At 39.7% G+C, this 20,889-nt stretch overlaps 1 protein-coding gene across 1 annotated transcript; it reads left to right on the plus strand.

Moving 5' to 3' along the window:
- The first annotated feature begins 6,980 nt into the window (after nt 1-6,980).
- desmb (desmin b) lies at nt 6,981-20,615 on the plus strand. Its single transcript, XM_085151694.1, has 9 exons — nt 6,981-7,823; nt 11,594-11,654; nt 12,306-12,401; nt 16,122-16,283; nt 16,391-16,516; nt 16,608-16,828; nt 16,999-17,042; nt 17,436-17,521; nt 19,685-20,615. The coding sequence occupies exons 1-9, from the start codon at nt 7,249-7,251 to the stop codon at nt 19,724-19,726; spliced, it is 1,413 nt and encodes a 470-aa protein (XP_085007820.1). The 5' UTR covers nt 6,981-7,248; the 3' UTR covers nt 19,727-20,615.
- The last annotated feature ends 274 nt before the right edge of the window (nt 20,616-20,889 follow it).

Below are 20,889 nucleotides of genomic sequence, written 5' to 3' on the forward strand. Positions count from 1 at the left end.
CCCTCATAAATGCAGCTCACTGGATATTTTCTCCTTTTCTGACCATTCCCTGTAAACCCTAGAGATGGTTGTGTGGGAAAATCCCAGCAGATCAGCAGTTTGTGAAATACTCAAACCAAGAACCATGCCACATCCAAACTTAAATCACCTTTCTTCCTCATTCTGATGCTCAGTTTGAACCTCAGCAGGTCATTCTGACCATGTTTAGATACATTTGGGAATTGCTTTAATATTATTGGCTGATCAGATATTTGCGTTAACACCCACACTGCTACAGAAAAAATCAGCACAGCAATCAGCTGTTTTAAAATACCAAAAGCAGCAGCATCCAGAGGCTTCAGATACTGACAAGAGCTTAAACTAAATTCCTAAAATCCATCATTTTCTGTCTTTTTGCAGTGCCAATAATAGATTTAAAATTGCAAAGCATTGTTGAGACTTGTGTGTTTCATTAGGCAGACTAACAGAGCCAAATCACCCTCTTTTTTTGTTCTCATTTGGTTTTATTTTCTATCTGGAGATCTCTGTGTTTATGCTCCATCCCCCACCATGCTGCCATTCATCACTGTATCACCAGGGGAACCATCCTTATATAGTCCTGAACACCGAGGGAGGAGGAGGAGGAGGAAGAGGAGGAAAATGCTGTAGAGAGGTTTACTTCAGCTGTCAGCTCTTGAGGAAGCCCAGAGGGATGAAAATACATACTCACACATTAGCATTCAGACTTTATTAATAGATGTGAGATCAACAAGCTGCAGTGGAAGTGCTGAACACATTCAGATCGTATGGGATTTAGAATAGTCTTCACACAGAAAATCACAGGATAAATCAATTAGGGAAAGCTTACAGTTATGTTTTAAAGTTAGGCAACCTCTAGTGGCCAGAGTGACAAAGTGGTTGCGAAATATATGTAGAGTAGTTACCTTCAGACTGGACTGGATAGGTGGTAGAAAATAGAATAACTACTGGTTCTTAGATAGTTGGTTCTTAGACAGATTGTTCTTTTGCCAAAGTTCCTCCAAGGCCAAATTTGATCAAGTAATATTTTGTGTAATCCTGCTGACAGACAATAAACAAACCAGACAAACAAGCAAAAAAAACCCCAAAAAAACCTAAAAGAAAACTCCAAACAGCAGTAATGTCACTGAAGTCTTTCCACCGCTTAAGTGTCTGAATGGTTGAATGGATGGTAAGATGCACTTGAAACTGTCATGAAATGGCAGGCAGGAGGAAGGACCCAAATGCAGAACTCAAAACACAGGGATGAACTGAAGGAGGCTACTTATTGCACTGGCACAACTTACACACAAAAAAACCCCACATCCAATACCAAACTAAAACCTAGAAACTAATAACAAAAAAACTGGGAAACCAGGGCCGGTGATTCCAGGGGGCACAACAGGAGAAATCCAAAAAAGCAACACTGACAGAAAGAAACACAGGACTAAAATACACTGAGGGATAACGAGGGAATGGGACACAGGAGGAGAGCACAGCTTGGACTGATCACACTTGACGAGACTAAATGGAGTCAAGGCTAGAAACACAGACGTGAATCAAAGGACCGTCAAAGTAAAATGACACGAACACAAGGGGAGCACAGAGAACATCTAAACACTGGAAGAAAAATAACAAAAAACAGAAATCTCTAAAAAATTAATAAACACAAAACATAAACATGGAGTCACCAGACTCCGGACCATGACAGAAACACAGAAAACTGAGTTGTTTAACGTGTATTTAACATAGTAAAAACAAGTTTGCTCCAGTTCAAACCATGACATTTTCTAATCCTATCAACATACAACATAGCACTGAACTCCAGTTCCCTGCTAGAGATGCACGGCTCTCATCAATCAGGAATGCCTGCACGGAGAATCAAAAACTGCTGTGACTTTTCATTTGGAGGATTTGTTGTTGGAATAATTTCTTGGTATGAGCATCAGGCCTTAATTGCAATCACTTTATAACAATAATGATAATAACTAGACATGCTAGTGTACCTGAATAAATGAAAGGCTTCATTGCCTTTAGTTTACAGTTTTGCTCTTGGAGAGGACACTAATGACCTACTAGAGGGATACATGTCCAGGTGCAGCTCAAGCTGCAGTATATTAAAATAAATACTCCAAAGGTGAGCAATGCCATGAACTATATAAACAAGATGTAGCACGTCCAGGTGGTGTTGTGTAGTTTGATGGCCACAGGTAGGAAAGATTTCCTGTAGTGCATCATGGTGTAAAGACTCTTTTGCTAAACTGTCCATTACCTCATTGAGAGAGTGTGAAGGCTTATCAGTGTTTCTTACACCTTCATTAAGGAGTCAAGCACTTCCACAACCTTACTGACCTAGATAGGTTTGTTAGGTCTGTTAGCATCTGCACCATCCACACCAGAGCATGGAGGGTGGTGCTGGCCATAAAAGACCCAACATTCAGCTACAGGAGGTTAAATGTCCCCCAAGGAGTGTGAAGTTTGACAATGATCCAAAAGAATTGTGGGTAATATAAAATTTTTTACAGATTTTGGTGTATTTAGTGTGACCTTGAGCTGAATTTCCCCAAAATTAAATCAGCTCGAGCTGATACCTTAAAAACACTTGACCGCCAACAGACAGACAAACAAGCAAATGGAACTGAAACTAGAAAGTCCATAAGCTCAAGACATTGGGTCAATGACCGAGGACCAGATGTGATAATCGTGATTTTATTTTGCACCTGCCGACATGAATTTGACATTTTGAGACTAAATTATACAAAGATACACCAGGGAACACAGGGAAATCCTACAATAACACAGAAAACACATAGATATCAATAAATAAGACTTCTATTAAAAATAATCCTTTGTCAGATAACCCAAATACTCATGTTAAACTCTCTTCTTACGAAGACAGCAAAAGAAGCTTGAGTGGATTAAAACGGCATCACATTTCACACTTGTAATGTCTGCTTTGCAACTACATCTAAACACTATTTAAAAAAATGTCAGCATTTCATCACCACAAAGCTAAATATTCTACCTTTTTATTTAGGCTTTAGATTTGGAAAGATTTAGTGTTATCCAGCTTAGGATCAGTCCACAGAAACCTTTTAAAACATTGATGAGGTGTGAGTTTTCACTGAGAGATTAGTGCAGTTGTACATAATCCCATTAATGAGGTGTCACAGAAAGCCCTGCAGGGCCCTTCAGCAGAAACACCTGAATGAACTGCAGCCTTTTTAATCTCATTATTAAAACCTGTCTGAGTCAAAGTGTTTGTGAGAGACTCGTCGTGTGGCCTTTATTACCGCGGGATTTAAGAAAAGTCACGACTGATTAATGTTGAAGAAGCCTTTTAGTTTCTTGAGAAAAAGCTCCTGGAACCTAAAGCTTAAAGTACTTAGGGTGGAAATGCAGACTTATTTCCATTGTTTTGCTTACTGTTCACACTTTCTACCATCATCATAAAGAGGGAGACAACCAGCCAGGGTTCACTATAAATACAACTGAATATATCACATAAAAACAAAAGCGAGACATATAAAACAGCAATTTATAAACTCTTATCTAAAGTAGATGAAATTAAATTGTTGGACAGATCAAAGGTTCATACTACAGTAGCACTGTAGTATGAATATCTGGCTCGGTATGTTTTTGTGTTAGTAATTCCTTTAAAGTTTGACATGGCTCCAGGTCTGCCACTTTAAATGCTGGCAGAGGGAAACCTCCCTTTAAATCCCCTTCACACTCACATGTAATATTATCAGCATTAATGGCACATGTGGTATTTCTTTGCTCTGGTATGTACTGCTGCACTCTGTGTCTCAGACTCTTGGGACGGGATAGTTTTCCTTTTTAAGGTAGGTTAGTCAGAGCTCTTCCCCCTCGAATGCTGTCATTAACAACCTGGGCCACCTCACCATGTGAGGACGAGGCTAAGTCTTGAAAGTTGCCTTGCATCCTCGCATTGTTATGATGTGAGATCACAGCGGCGGGGAAAGACGATGTTCGCATGAATCTCGACAGGTCTTCCTTGGAAGTTTATCCTTTTTTGTAAAGGATCAGTTCTAGTTTTTATGGATCTGCAAGGATTGGTGTAGGCACAAACTGTAGGTATAGACTATAATTGTTGTCTATATTGAAAATAAAACATTGCTGAGCAAAAGTAGGAAATAAATACCCCCCAAATATCATCCTAAATACTCACAAAAAGATTAAAAATAACCTCAAAAGCATGCAGAACTACTACAAAAAGACTCAAACAACCATAAAAAGAGTCATGGGGAACAAGATACGGAGAGCCTCAAAATTATTTTACTCCACGTTCTCAATGCAAAAGTTTTGAGGCCATCTCGAATTTGGCAGGTGTGACCTAGTCAGTGTACCCCACCATATTAAGGAAGTGCAGACTGCTTGTGGTGGATGAATCGTCTCGAATTTTCTCTTGACTGAAGTTTGGACTTTCAAAGTCTCATTCAGCAATATTGTGATAGTGTTTGTCTCTGCCCATCAAGAACTGTCAACATTAACTTTTATTAAGAATAGCTCAACCCTCATTTTCCATCTTCCTTGAGCTAATGTGTTTACATTAGCTTAAGCATAGCTCTTTGGCTAGCAGACCATTATATGTTCGTCCAAATTCACTACCTACCAAATATTACTTCTATTTAGTTTTCTGTCTTTACTTACATCAAAGTTATAGCACTGCTGTATTTCCTTTTTCAGAACATGTTTTATCATCTATGGATGGAAATCAGCTAGCTACCTAGCTTCCAGCTAAGTTCTAACTAAGCTAAACCTTAAATCCTCTTTTTAACGATGCCTTGTCAATAAACTTTATTGTAACACCTGGGAGAACAGCCACATTGATCATTCAACAGGAATCAAGGAAATTTGGACTATTTTGCTCTTGATTGTGCCTTTATTTTGTTTGACTAATAAATGCAACACATGTATTGGGGGAAATAAACATTACTGCCCCATCAGCAGCAGGTCCTGATATGGAAGCTGGCTCCAGAGCAAAACCCATTACTTTAAATTTGGGTCAATTTCCAAACTATTTCTCACAATTTTGAGTAGTATAACACCAACCCTAGATGTAGTGACCTGTATTTTAGCTGTCTCTAACCCAGTAATCTTACGTAAACCTAACCAAGAGCTAGGTAAGCCTAGTTTTACTTAGGTAATTTAGTATGAACATTTAAGTGCCTTTCTCTCAGTTGAGTGACAAATAATTGGGAAGTCTAAAAGTTACATCCACCAGCACCAGTGTTGGTCAAGTTACTTAATCAGTAACTAATTACTGATTACTTCCCCAAAAAGTAACCCTGTTACTATTTTCAAAAGTAATTAATTACTTAGTTACTTTTAAAAACACGATTTACAACCTGAATAGGTGATAAAGTGATAGATCTTTCCAGCCCAGTTCTACTCTTTTCTATATAATCCATCATACAAAATGTAATCAAATGGAAAAGTCTCCTTTTTTAAACTTGTTTTATTATGCATCAAGCAAAAATGTAATTATATGCAACATTCTCTGACTGAAAGAAATTTGTTTAATATTTAAACCTATTTTCTGCACATTCCAGCACATAAAACTATATATATATATATATATAATATATATATATATATATATATATATTTTGTGTTTACACTCAGTCTTTCAAATAGATGCAAATGAAACACAGTAGAAATAAATAAAGTCAAAGACTAGCGGTCCTTTTGCTCTATTTTCACCTGTTAAAGCAGGAGTGGGTAGGCGGAGGTTTACCTGGTGCAGGTGTGCTGCAGTGGTCAGGTGAAGAATCCGCCAGTTTCTTTGTGAATTTCCCCTTAAGTCGTTAGCGCACTCAGTGCTGTTTAGGGTTTTTTTTTTTTTTTTTTTGCTGTAAAAGAAGTTTCTTCCCACGCACAAACGGACGCTAATGTTTTTGTCACTTTTTATGGAATCAAACTTAAAGTAAGGTCAGTACTTCCATGATCCATTGTTGATCTGCACACAGCTGTTGTGACGAACGTCGCACTTGCCTAAGTCACTATCATGAGACATTCTCGCAAAAAAATCACGGTTTTAGTAACGCAGTAACGCAGCGTTCCTACGGGAAAGTAACGGTAATCTAATTACCGTTTTTGCAATAGTAATCCCTTACTTTACTCGTTACTTGAAAAAAGTAATCGTATTACATGCCCATCTCTGCCAGCCACTACAAACTAATATCTGTCGATCAAGTGTATCCAGCAGGGTGATTGAATTAATCCTGATTTTACCCTTAACTAAAGATTTTGCAAGCGTAACCTGAATTTTTGACTTTGAAATGGCAAAAAGCTTTTATTCAGTGGGAGAAAAAAAGCTGCCATAGCCTGCTGCATGACGTCTTCTTCTTGTTTTAACTGTTACAGATGTGCCAAACACTTGGATGTCCGTACTGATTGCAGACCCTTTTCGTACACTTAGATATGGAAATGCTACACATTGTTGGTTGACTGGTTTAAAAAAATGAAACAGGTCTATTTTGTTTATGCCCAGTATTTTGTTGACCTATCCACCCACCCCAACCTCACACTACACTGAATTTGTGGCTTTAAAATTCATATGTTTTAAGGCAACTGTAGGACTTCCGCTTGTTAAACATGTTTTGTAATCATTTGCTTAAAATACTGATGAATACTCACATAACCACTCAAAGCCAATAAAAATATGAATATGTTATAAACAAATTGGAAAAAAACCTTAAGTCAGCAACTCAAGTAACAGCTTGGACAATGGTTGTTTTTAATTCAGTTTAATTCGATTTTACTTAATTTATATAGTGCCAAATCACAACAACAGTTGCCTTAAAGCACGTAGTGACAACAAATGCAGTGTGTTAAGCATGTCTGTTCCTTCCTTTGATCATAATTATGGTTGTTTTGCCTTTTTCTTTCTACATCCTGTCTTAAGGCAAAAATTGGTGGCTATATAGAATATGAATGCCTGCAAAAGCAGAAGAAAGTGAAGAGAAAGGGCTGAGGGAGAAAGGAGAGAAGGCAAGGGGGGAAAGGTAGCTGGAGAAGAAATGAAGGCAGGAAAGGAGAGAAGAAATAAAAGGAATGTAACAAGAAGGGCTAAAGGAGAAAGACAGAGACAGAGGGAGGGCAGTTCCCAGGAAGGAGGGGGTAAAAATTGAGGGAGGAGGTAACTACAAATAGTTGAGGGCTGCAGGTTCTTCTTCAGTGCTCCTCTCTGCTGCAGCTCTCGCCAGGCTCTCTGTGTCCTCCAACATGGCCTCCTACAGCTCCTCCGGTCAGACCGCCTCATCGTACCGCCGCACCTTCGGTCATGGCACCTACGCCTCACCGTCACTCAACCGATCCCTGCTGGGCCACAGCGGCAGTGGCGGGGGTCATGTCACCTCCAGGGTCTATGAGGTGACCCGTACCAGCGCCACACCAGCTTACCGGGTCTCCTCAAGCTACTATGGCAAGCCGGTGATGACCTCCCGGGCATCCGTTGGGCGCTCTTATGCCGGCATGGGCGAGACGCTGGACTTTAGCCTGGCGGACGCCCTCAACCAGGAGTTTCTCACCACACGGACCAATGAGAAGGCCGAGCTGCAGCACCTGAACGATCGTTTTGCCAGCTACATTGAGAAGGTCCGCTTCTTGGAGCAGCAGAACCAGGCACTGGTGGTGGAGGTGGAGCGCCTGCGAGGCCGTGAGCCCACGCGCATTGCCGACCTGTACGAGGAGGAGATGAGCGAGCTTAGGAGGCAGGTGGAGATCCTGACCAATCAGAGGTCACGCATAGAGGTGGAGCGGGACAACCTGCTCGATGACCTGGATAAACTCAAAATCAGGTGGGAGGAGCAAGAAGTGTCATGCGTCTTACTAGCTTGTTTATTCTTGTTTATTCTGGCATGACCTTTATATATTATGACAAAAAAAGAGCTTTACTTAATTTTAAAGTAAAAACCTTTATAGACTTATAGTGAGTCTTAGAACAAATAAACAATTTTAAAAATAATTTTAAAATAAGTAAACTGAAAATATTTCTTAAAAAGTTCAAAGTACACAATATTACTTGTCCCATACACTGAACAGTTACAGAAATATTGATATTACCATAATTTAAGCAACAACCTGGAGCATTTACCCACTGTGTGATGTATCTGGAACTAAAATGTGACAAACCTTTCTGTGAACACTTGCCAACCGCTCAACAAGCAGTAGTGAAAAAGTGTGATGCAAAATGAAAAGAAGTGTGTGGAGTGGAATAATGAATGGAGGAATGAGGTGATACATAGGCTTGTGTGTGCTAGATTTAACCTGCCGTGTGGGAGATGATCTGCTGTTTGTTGTAGTTACAGGAAGTATTGTTAAACCCTGGTTCCTCTGTGCATCTTATTGGTTTCACAGATTGTGCTCTTTACAACAGATTACTTGATTATACGTTTGCTATTTTCAAGATATTTCCTAAATGCTTTAAATATATTTTAAACATATTTTGTATAAATGCAAAGCTGTTTAAATCAAAATATACCAGGATCATTTATACATCATCACAGGAAGAAGATTACAGGTGAGTCACAAGGATGAGTGTCTTACAGGGGGTATTTTGGGTATAAGGATGTTAGAATGTAGAGGGGCATATAATCAGATAAATCAAAGTAAAACAGATATTTGACTGAAGCTTAACAATAATAATGATGCTAAAAATATTACAATCAGCAAAAATAAACCAAAGTATTTTATTAGGTCATTTAAAAAGTATAAATAATCTATGTAATCCTGCTAACAACATGTTTATGCTGTGGTAAAAAATCTCTGATATTAAAGGGTTATACAAAACATCGGAATATCAGTGAAATGTTATTTTTACTAACCTTGGCACAAAAGCTAAAAAGCTATCTGACTATTACAATGGCCTCTCAAATGGTGTAGGGTGCAAGCTACCAAGAAACAAGCTGCCAAATGAGTTTTTCCCTCATTTGAACTAATGAGCAAGATTAGTGACCACATAATTAATCAATCTTTATCTAATTAAATGCATAGCTTAATAACATTAAGTCATGTGATTTTCATAAGCAAGTTATTTGGTAGTTACTGCTGCTACTTTACTTGGCTACGCTAACTAGGCTAAACAGCAATAATTACTATCTATATAAATATTATGTAGATAGTAATTCTCTGTTATGATTAGATTCAATATTTGTTGTAATATAACAAATTACTTTAATTTTTTAACTAATATAGAAATAATGACCTAGGTTAATAAATTAGTATTGACTTAAAGAAATTTAATGTTGAGCTTAACCGCTAGTAATAATAATAATAAAAGTAATAAAAATGTATGCTTTATTGATCCCTGTGGGGAAATTACTCTCTCTTGCATTTGACCCACTCACTCAGTGAAGCAGTGGGCAGTCACTAAGCTGGTGCACCGGGGAGCAGTGTGTCAGGGGTACCTCAGGGTAGCCGTTCAGTGGATTCGAACCCCTGACCATCCGATCATGGGGCCACCACTACTGAACTAAACTTCTTGTTACTTTTTTCTCCATTATAGTTAATTTGGTTTTTTATTTAATATACTACATTAACTTCCTAAAATATATATAAAAAAATTAAACTGTTGATTAATGTGTCTGTTTGAATACCATTGAACTCGTAGGCTAAGCTAAGTAGTTTACAGTAGTAATTAATAATTTCCAAATTAAGCATCCTTTATTACTTTCTTCTTTATTATGATTAGATTTAACTGGAATATTTATGGAATATAAAAAAACATTTTCTAATATATCAATGGATATTGAACTTATGAACAGGATTAATTACTGTGTGTTTAATTAGATAAGTTTAAATATGTACCTTAATTTCTGTATTAGGACAGTTAGCTTATAGTGGCAACAACTAACTATTGTCTGGTGTTAAATTAGATACAACTCCATTATTTGAATAAAAAAGCTGTGTTGTTAATAACTGGAAAAGAAAATTTTATTTATTAATTTAATGAAAGACAAAGCTGGGAAATTATGTTAGTTTTAATATCTTATAATTAGCCTCATTGTAGTTAATTTTTATATATTTTGTTTAATTTACACAGCATTATAAAGTTTATATGAAAATATAAAATGTAACTTCATCAATAAATATGTTTATTATAAAATAATTTTATATTCTAAGCTCTGTTACCATGCTTCTGACAAATTCAATTTGAGTTAAATGATAGAAATTTTAAAAAAAATTTCACGTAGCTCTTTATTTAATAATATTATTTATTAATATAATACAGCATGACAAGTCTTGCTATTCATTTTACACCTGCAGAGATGATGAAAACATCAAAGCAGATATTCAGATCTTCTAGTCCTGATATGAGAAATGAGAGAAGTGTGGTCCCCTGAAAACTCCAAAGCGAATATTTAAATAGGCGATGATTATAGAGGCATTTTGCACAGCTCAAACCAGTCTGCATCAATAAATATACATGTGTGCCATGATTTAACTTTAGGCCTGACATAATGATGAACTGCTCCTGAGCATAAAATTCTTCAATCAGTCCATTCAAAATGTGACATAAACTGCTGTTAATCTCAGAGCTGAGCATCATTTTTCTTTGACTCCAAAAAGCATTGGTGACTGATTTGATGTGATTAATAGGCATGTGTGTGTCAGTGTGTGTGTTACTACTTGAGACTGACCAAAGTTAGTGCTAATCACACACTGTGTTTACATGGCTCTCTTCTATAAAAGGAGAGGAACAAGCTCACACATATCTGAAGGATCTGTCCTTTCTCTGTCTGCAGTTTACATTTTTAACAAGCAAAAGTTCATTTCTTTCCTTGAGGTTGAGACTTAAAGGCGCTCTTCTGACACCTTAAATAATTAAATGTGGTAGGCAGTGTGTGTTTTGACTTTACTGGACAAAAAAAGTTTCCATGATAACCTTTAAGCATTTTGTATTTCAAGAGTCAAAGATCAAACAAGCCTCCTAACCTCCTCAGGCTTTAGAAAATCTATTCCACAAGGGGAGTCTGTAACCGATCAGTGACCTTTACAGGGTATAAAAAGTGAACAAGTTCAAGTTAAAGGATGCACTTTCATCTTTTATTTTGGAAAAGCGTCCTTTTAAGCTCAGACTGTTAAGTAATGGACTTCCAAGTCTGAAGCCAATGTGGAATTGTGCTAAACCTGCATTGTTTCTAATTGCCAGCAGGGGGTGTCACCTCTGGATGATAGTTTCAAATCTTGTTTATTACAACATAATATTTATTTTCTAAATTTTTCAGACCATTTAAGGTTAGAAAGGATGATAAAGAAGGATGTGCGATCGGGCAGGCCACCTTGTGTGCAGTCACGTCTGGTTTAAAAACACCAAAATGAAATTGCTAAACCTGAGGCGTCACTAACCAATGGGTGAGAGCACACTGGCAACATCCATCTTTTATATACAGGCTATGAAATGATGCATCTTTGAACTTATTAGCCTAATTCAGCTTTAACGTCTTTCTGCAGAGCTCCCTGGTGTGTGGACAGCAGCTTCTACAGTGTGTTCAAACCAATCATTAATCCAGTTGCTCATTAATGGCTCTCTGTCTGAAACCATGCTTTGTGTCTCACTGTCCTACAGACTCCAGGAAGAGATTCTTCAAAAAGAAGAAGCAGAAAACAACCTGGCTGCTTTCAGAGCGGTATGTCCCACTCTCATTTCCTGTACTTTCCCCAATAAATACAGTGTTAGATGGGAAAGGCTGAGATGGTTCAGACATACAGAAGAGGGATAGTGGATATTTGTTATTGGACAAAGGATGTTGAAGATAGAGCTGCCAGGCAGGAGGAAAAGACAAGTTCACAGTGAAAAGTCATGGATGTAGTGAAGGAGGACACACAGGAGGAGGAGGATCCTAGAAGATAGAAGAAGAATGCTGAAGATGATAGAAGAAGAAAAAAAAAAAGAATGAAAAGCAAAAACATAAAAAAATAACTATAAACATAACAAAATAAGATAATTATGATAATAATAATATTAATATAATAATATGAATGTGATAAATAAAATATATCTTCATTTTTTCTGTTATTTTTTGGTGTACTATAGCAGACTATGGATGTAAGAAGGCTATAAATCTGGGTTACAACATTTTAAAAGGGAAAATACTGTTAAAAGTTTTAAAAAAAAATTCTTCCTTCTTTCTTTGTACTTCTAACATTTTCAAAGCCATCAAGTGTAATATATGCATTTTTTTTTTATCATTATACACTTTGATTCAATGGAAAATATGTCGATAATTATTCCATGCTTATCTCATTTTGACATAAAATGAACATTTTTAATGTTGCAGGATGTGGACGCTGCCACTCTGGCCCGTCTGGACCTGGAGAGACGCATCGAGACGCTGCAGGAGGAAATCGCTTTCTTGAAGAAGATCCATGAAGAGGTTTGTTCTTCACCCTCTTCCATCTTTACCAGTCGCTGATCCCAGCTCCATTATCAGGATTTAAAATGCATTCATAAGTGTTTTATTACACTGCTGCCATCAGCGTAGGTTCTTCATTTAGTAATAAGTAGATTATAGAGGACTTTAGGGAGGAAAGGTGTCACAAATTGTTGCTTTAAAACAAATCTGTCAGTGAGGCACAAACAAGCTTCACGGGATTAAGAATGTGTGTTGAGCTGTGTGACAATGCTCTAGGTCTGTCTTAGCATCTTTTAGAACATCTGTCTCTGTGTGTGCGAGATGACAAACGAAAGGGTTTGGGGAGTTTTCACTTTCAAACACACACAGAATTGCATTGTTGGCAGCAGGCCCGGGCAGCGTGGCAGTAGAGCTCTGAAATCTCCCACAGCAGATGTAAGGCTAAAATTACTCTGTGTACCAACCGGTGGACAAATCCTCGTCTCTGATCAGCATGGGCTTCGTTCTGTCTCCAGCCTGGAGCGATTACTACATGATGCCAAAAACTAGTGTGCTCGACATGGCCTAGGGTTACTCAGAGTGGATTAAAGTGTTATAAACAGTTTGGACTAAAATTAAGTCACTTTTTAGATAAAGGGAGGAATAAAACCTCAGAAGGTCTGATGACGGTGAATCTTTTTTTACTTCACATCTGCAAATTAAGTTGCATAAAGAAGGAGGAAGAAAATCCTAATAACTTCTTAAAGCATCTTTAACTTGGATTCTTTAATTTCATGCTCTTATTATCTCCTTGTACCACTTGTTTTTATTACTGTTCTTTTCCTTGTTCTTCCTGGTTTTCTTGTGGTAATTATTTTTCTTCCTCTCATTCTTGTTCTAGTTATTATTGTTGTTCTTTTATTCTTTTTATCTTCATTATTATTAGTCTTGTTTCTGTTGTTTTTCTCCTTCATGTTGTAATACTTAGCAGGTTTGAAGCTCTGTGCTCACTTACTCAGATGTTTGTTCCTTGTGTTTTGTTTGTTTTGTTTTTTATTGGCATTTTATTTAATTTATTTTATAGCATTGCTAATAGTTCACCATCTGCACATTCTATAGCTTCATTTATCATTTTAGCTTCTGGGAGATGCCAACTTTTCTGGTTGTTCACTGCCAAGGCTTACTGTCACACATCAGGTCCTCATTAATCATATTTATGAACTGCAGAAGGAATTTGGGTTGATGGTGGGTGTATAAAGTTCTGGCCCTCCAGACCAGAGACTTTCACTAATGTTTGGTAAAGTTGATGATTTTGGTTGAATATAATTTAATCGTGGTTACCACAGAGAGACTTCAATGGAATTTTTCTGTATTAAGCCAGACTGGGTTTGTGTCCTAAACAACAAGGAGAGATAGTGATGTTTAAAACTACGTAAGGTTTGTTGGATGATCTGATATCGTCGTGTTGGTGTTGTTCCCAGATCAACATAGTAAATGTTGCTCCAGGATCAACATTGCAAGTGACCAATCACATTGTTGTGACGTTATTCTTTGGCGCGTCAAGCCATTCGTGCATTTATGAAATTCCAATGTTGCAAGGATAATATCAATTCTGCTTAGCGTTTATTAAAGGGTCAGGGTCAGGGTCCGTTGATCGGCGGACAGAGGCGGTTTCTCACAGCTTAACTACATTTTTTTGTTTTACGGCAGTTTTTTCTGAAGTCGCAAAAGTATGACGTCACAACATTCTGATTGGTCACTTGATCCTGGAACAACATTTACTATGTTGATCTGGGAACAACACCAACACGACGATATGAGATTGTGCAAGGTTTGTTATGCTCCATAACTGGATAGCCATCCATTCATTTTCCTCAATTTAACTGGGGATGTTTAAGGCCTATCCCAGCTGTCATAGGGCCAGGGCTCTGGTACACCTAGCACAGATGACTAATTTGTCATAGAGCTCGCACAGAGAGCCCAGGCACCCGTTTACACTCAGATCTAGAACCCACATAGACACGGGGAGAACATACTAACTCCATGCACAAGGACCCCAGACTGGAAACCATGGACTTTCCTTCTGTGAGGCATAATTTCTAAACACCGCACCAACAAAATGTATTTATTGTTGCAGTTCAGTTCACTTAGAAGAACGGAGAGTTGCCTCAGATCATAATTATAGTTTATTTTTAGGATCTTAGAAGGTCATTACTAGGACTTTCATGTTACACAACCAGTGGTTTCATGGTTGTGATGGCTGCAACTAGTTAGTCCCTGAGTGACGTACCCAGACAGTGAATCCAGTGAATCCAGTCTGCATAGACAAATCTCAGTTCTATATTCTGCTCTTGCTCTTGACGAAGGCGGTCGCACTTTTCTCCTCTCCCATAGCTTCCCTGCTTAGCCTCTTATGTCCTTGTCTAGTCTCGTGTTTTTTGTATTACTTTTCCCTGGAACACTCTCTCACAGTCTGTTCTCTAAAACCTAAAAGAGGAATTCTGGATTGGATCAACTGGTCCCTAAATGCAATTGACACCCCTTTCTCAACGAGAGGTTTGGGCTTGGGTGAGCCTGAGTGCTGAAGATATCTACCTATTTGGAACCATGGTAACAGGGTTCTGGTGGATCAGAGCTGGCTTGGCCCTGACTTATCAAAGAATTAAGAAAGTGGAACTGGCTGTTCAAACCCCCACAAGGCTGCCCGCTGGGATTGAAATGATGGGAAGAGGCGTGAGTTTCTCAAAATGGGCTCATTGAGCCAGCACGGATAAGATCTTGGAGAGGCTACGGCTGCTGTGAATACTCAGAATAAGATCTCTGACTGCAAACTGGATACATCTCGAAGGGCTAGCCCGGAATAACATCTCTGGGTGCAAAATTGGATGACATCTCGGGGAGGCACACTGTCGTCTGTTCTCAGAATCGGCTCCTTGAGCACAAGAAATGACAACATCACAGAACGCAAGTATGGCGAAGCTCGCGGGTCTCCAACGGGAGATTGAGAGACCAGTTTTGAAATTCATATGAGCTGTTCGCACTAAAGTAAAAAGCACCATCACTTATGCGGATACCCCTTTGGCGCCAGCTGCGGTCTCAAGGCTGGAGCTGAACAAAACACCCTGATAACAACTGTGTTTAGTCTGTTCCTTCCCATTCCATGCAAGGCCACCTGGGTTGGCTGGAAGACTGTTTACTCGGCCTAGCAGGGCGAAGGACACTGTCTCAGCTGAACTCTGGACACGCACACACATACATATACACTGATATGCACACACTCACTCCCCCTCCCTTTCCAAACACCTTCGACGCTTATTCCCTTCCGATGCTGATGGTGGATCAGGGAGACCAGCGCACAGGCCCGGATGTACTGTCTAATTCGGCTGTCTCTCACCCTTTACCCACCCCTGTTGCTTGTCATGCGTTTCTTTGGTGTATTAAGAGTTTTTTCATGTGCTATGTGCAGAGGTGTTTTTTTCTGTTCTCAAACTGATCTCCCTGTTGGCGCTCAGTCTGGGGGGAGTTATTTTTTTCTCCTTATCTTTCCTCATGTGGTGCATTTTTCCATTGTTATACCTCTCTGACCTGTCTTCCCCATGTGATGTTTTGTGTAATGTATGTATGGTTGGAGGGTAAGTTGGCGCCGCCATTGCGTGCAATAGGTCGGCAGCCTTATGAAATTTCCCCTTGTGGAACTAATAAAGGTATATCAAATTCAAATATAACGGGCCAGTCAACCTTACGTTTCTCCTCCTCCCACAGGAGATCCGTGAGCTGCAGGCCCAGATGCAGGAGACTCAAGTCCAGATCCAGATGGACATGTCCAAGCCGGACCTGACGGCAGCACTACGAGACATCAGGGCTCAGTATGAGGGCATTGCTGCCAAGAACATCGCAGAGGCTGAGGAGTGGTACAAGTCCAAGGTCAGAGGGATGTTTTAGTATTAAGGACACTTAGAGATCAATTCTGACATCCAAGAGTTGGGGATTTAAAATAAATTGTGAAATCTATTTAACCTTTGACCTTGCAGGTGTCTGATCTGAACCAGGCGGTAAGTAAGAACAACGAGGCTCTGAAGCAGGCCCGTCAGGAGACCATGGAGTTCAGACACCAGATCCAGGCCTACACCTGTGAGATCGACTCCCTCAAAGGCACCGTAGGTCTCATAAACCTTCTTCGGTTTTTATTTAAACGTAATCTTCTCTGAGCTCGGTTTGATTTCAGACTCTCCTCTCTGATTAATCCAGAATGAGTCCCTGATGAGGCAGATGCGGGACATGGAGGACCGTCATGGACGAGAGGCCGGCAACTACCAGGATAGCATTGCCCGGCTGGAGGTGGAGATCGCCAACATGAAGGACGAGATGGCGCGCCACCTCCGTGAGTACCAGGACCTACTCAATGTCAAGATGGCGCTGGATGTGGAGATCGCCACCTACAGGAAGCTGCTGGAAGGAGAGGAGAGCAGGTAATTTATCAAACTATCCAACCAGGCCAAAATTGTTTTGTTTTTGTGTGCTGCCTTTACAATAAAGATTTGGAAAAGAAAACTGCCTCAGAATGTCAATATTTTATCCAGATACACATAAAATAACATTTAAAATGATATTTTCTACACTTTTCCTTCTCCCGTTGCAGGATTGCCTTGCCTGTGCAAACCTACTCCACGCTGAGTTTCCGAGGTGCACACACAGCTGCAGTTACCTAAACATACCACCAGGGGCAGGCTTCCTTTAACCAGGACACAGGCCTTATTCTGTTTGATTCCACAGTCTGTTCAGATGGAGCCCGATTTACTGTTTTTGTTATACATTTCAATAATATTTTACTTTTTTACCACATTAAAACTGTGTAAGATTAAAATTTTACTTAATTAAGAAAATGGGTGTTAATTAATTAATTGATTTCTAAATCAATTAACCTACAAATTAAATACAACCCCAGTGTTATGGGGTTGTATTTAATTTGTATTTCATAGAGTCATCCACATAAAGTTTTCAGTGATTTTTCAAAATAACATAACACATTTTACATGTTAAATAAAAATTTAATGTATTCCGACCTTTGTTAATCAGAGACCAGCCCTGAGCAGCAGCGCTCCTCTGAGATGCATTCAAAGAAAACTGTCCTCATCAAGACCATCGAGACCCGCGATGGAGAGGTAAAACCGCTAAGATATAAAACTGCATTCATTAGCCTTGTAAGTTTTTAAGTTCCCTTCATAATGATTTTTTTTTCTTTTGTTTGTTTGCTTTTCTTTTGATGTGATCCACCCCAGCACCTTATTTAAGAAATTCATGGAAAAATGTCTTTAAGTTCTATAAATAACATTTTATCTTATCAAATACCGGTAGAGCTTTATTCAACTGCACAAATGCTGCCTGCCACTGCTCTGTCCACTGGACCAGATCTGGGGCACACTTTTGAGTGAGATTAGTTACATGGCTGGTCAGCTCCACAAAGCCGGTCATGAACCGGCGGTCAGTATCTCTTTCGGGATGCCGACTCGGGAGACGATCTGAAACAGGGCCTGGAGGTGCCAGTGTTATGACTCGCTCTATGAAGCCTATCTTTAATCAATACGAAATACAGGTAGGTCAGTGCTGTGTCAGGGCAAGCATGTGACCATCATTTTTTATCACTTGATCAGAGGCTGAGGTTGCATAGAGTTTAGTCATGAGATTCCTCTAGTGGGAAATATCCTGTGGAGTGAATCGCTGGAGGCAGCAGGGCCTCATTAGATGGCCTCCTCCTCCCTAGAGTCAGAGTTGAATAAACTAAAGGTCTCCGCTAAGCACAGTACAAACATCCCCCTTGCTAAAGCTCGTGATTGTATCCCCACACATTGCCCCAACAGGTTATTGAACACCAGCAAATCTGTACCCAGAATTAAGGGATGCCTCAGGTGCAAGCTAACTGCAGCCTTTACACCATGTGTTTTGCCCTTGTATCTAATTTGGAGCGGCACTATGGGATATTTGTGTATGTCCTCATGCACACATCTAACCTCCACCAACTCTGCCTCCAACAATGTCCCGTTCCGTACCAGGGTTTGGAGGACCAGGGTCTGCGTGCAGCCCAGACTCACCCTATAGCCCAAGTCCACCAGAGCCTGGCGTATATCCACTGGCACCTTGACACTTCATGTCCCTCTTGGACCTGGGGAAGGTTTTGGAGGGCCAGCAACACTGAACAGCTACCCCACATCCGTCAGTGGGCACTCCTAATGTCAGTGTCCTGGCCGCCCACACCTCCAACATACCTGCCTCAGCATTTGCACGGCTCCCTGTGAGTTGGGGCAGCTTAGTTGCTGGAACCTGTGGGGTGACAGCGAGACTGGCTGTTGTGGTGGCTGCTCCATAACCAGCAAAGTTATAGTGGAGCTGGGGAACCTCCTCCTTGGGGCTGGGACCGGCCAATTCTCCGCAACTGGCTGTGGTTGATCCAGCGGGTTTGCTGGCTGCACTGCCGGGTGGTTTTTGGCCAGTCATACAGCCATGTCAAGGTTTGCTTGACATGGCTTGCTGGCGTCCTCCTGGCACAACAGAGGTGCCAGGGGGATGCCAGACCGAGACTAGGTGCTCCAACACTCTCATCTGACGCTCGGCCTAATTCTGTAGCCACTGGAGCTGATCTTGATGCACAGTCGCCTGTTCTTGGTGCATGATGGCCATCTCTGCCAGCATTGCTGTCAGTACTTCCACTGGCTTTACTGGTTGCACATCTGTCCTAGCGCAACTGGGTTTTGACACCACTGTGACACGACAGACCAACACAAACACACTGTTAAAGAGCTGGGTAAGTATTAGTTGCAACTTTTCCAAATTGCTCTGTGCAGCTTTTCAGCCGACTTGTTTCTGGCACAGCCTTCCCCTCTCCGTTACCAGTTGGCAACTGAAATACCAGGACTGATCATACCAATCAGTCCCAGCTACTCTGCCAGCCTTTTGGCACTGCCCACTGCCACACCACTCCTCTGAAGCAGAGCTGCAGAAAACATTCTTGCCACACCAGCAAATGCAAATGTCCCATATTTAGACAGAAAACAATCAATTACCTTATTTACACCTAATATTTTAGAAACTTTACATACAAATAAAGATTGTTTTAATGTAAGTAATTAACTGCTGAAGTGACTGCTGGTGTTTCTTAATCTGTCCTGTGTTCACCTGGACTCTCTGACTGTAATCTTTCTGTCTCTACTGTTGTAGTTTGTATGGATTTGGGACAGTGTTCACTCATTTCCAGATATCTTACATTCATCCAGACAGAGAAGTCATCTGATAAGGCTTTTATGTTTCTGTCTCGTGTTTTTCTCCTTCAGGTTGTCAGCGAGTCCACGCAGCACCAGCAAGACATCATGTAACAACCTGCAGGACATAAGAAGAGAAGAAGAAACAAAAAGCTCTCATGTGTCCCTGCCTGAGACGGACACATGAAAACAATAAAGAAACAAGCAAAAGAAATAAAACTAAGAAATAAGACTTTACACACTCGTCTTTACGGCCTGCCCTGTGTTTGTTTGCAAGTTACTGAGATATGTGTATTTAAAGCAGAAATTCATCAGGGTTTATTTATCTTTGGTTAAATGTAGGTTAACATGCAAAAACTGAAAAAAGGAAAAATCTCAATTTAATCAGGAAATTTCTGTGTTTACTGACCATTTAAGACTTTATAATCTCTAATAAATGAGCAAAAAGAATATTAAGTAGAATAGTAGTCGTCTATCAGTTGTAGTCTGCAGCTAACTGAGTTGGTCACATGGAGAATTTTGCAACACATTCAGCTCTGAAGGGTAAAATCACTTCAGATGCCCAATAAATAACAGATTCTGACCCATGGAGCCAAATCAGAGCTGAAACTGAAAAGCAAAGAGTAGAAAGTGAATGTTGAACTCCCTCATGAGTATAGTTTCGATTACATTTTTAAGGAAACGATTTTTTTTTCACTGATACTCATATTTGATCTTTTTTTCAGTTTTAGATTATATGATTGCAAATTTCTTAAGAAACCTGTCACATTGAATTATTTTAAGCTTCCTGCTCTTTGAGTTTCTGACCTTGATCTGGTGTTTACTGAAAGGTGGAAATGGAGGAAATAGGAACTGAACTTTACTGTATGTGTAGGATTACAAAGCAGTCTGTGAATGTGCTTAATAGACAATGGTTATTGGATGTGTGTAGCCCAAGTGATGTTTAATAGGCTGAAAGCAAGTAAAGAATAAACAGTGGAGCACAATTCTCCCCAAAGGGCAAGGACTATACTACCTATTTAATGATTTATGATGTTTTTATAACAACGTGAGGATGTCAGCCTGCTTTCATAACAACACACTAATGTCTGACCTTTGACCTATGACCTTGAAGCATAAAATGGTGTATTTTATTATCTTTAGTCATCTGATTGGAGCTGAATTGGCTGAAATCTTTGGCTTCTATAAGCTGCACACCATGCTGAAATATGGCAAGTTTTCACAAGTCCTGCAACTTCAAAAGCGTCCAACAATGAATACGTATGGACAGTGTAGGC

Source organism: Neolamprologus multifasciatus, chromosome 23 (genome assembly GCF_963576455.1).
Source record: "Neolamprologus multifasciatus chromosome 23, fNeoMul1.2, whole genome shotgun sequence".
NCBI lineage: Eukaryota > Metazoa > Chordata > Actinopteri > Cichliformes > Cichlidae > Neolamprologus > Neolamprologus multifasciatus.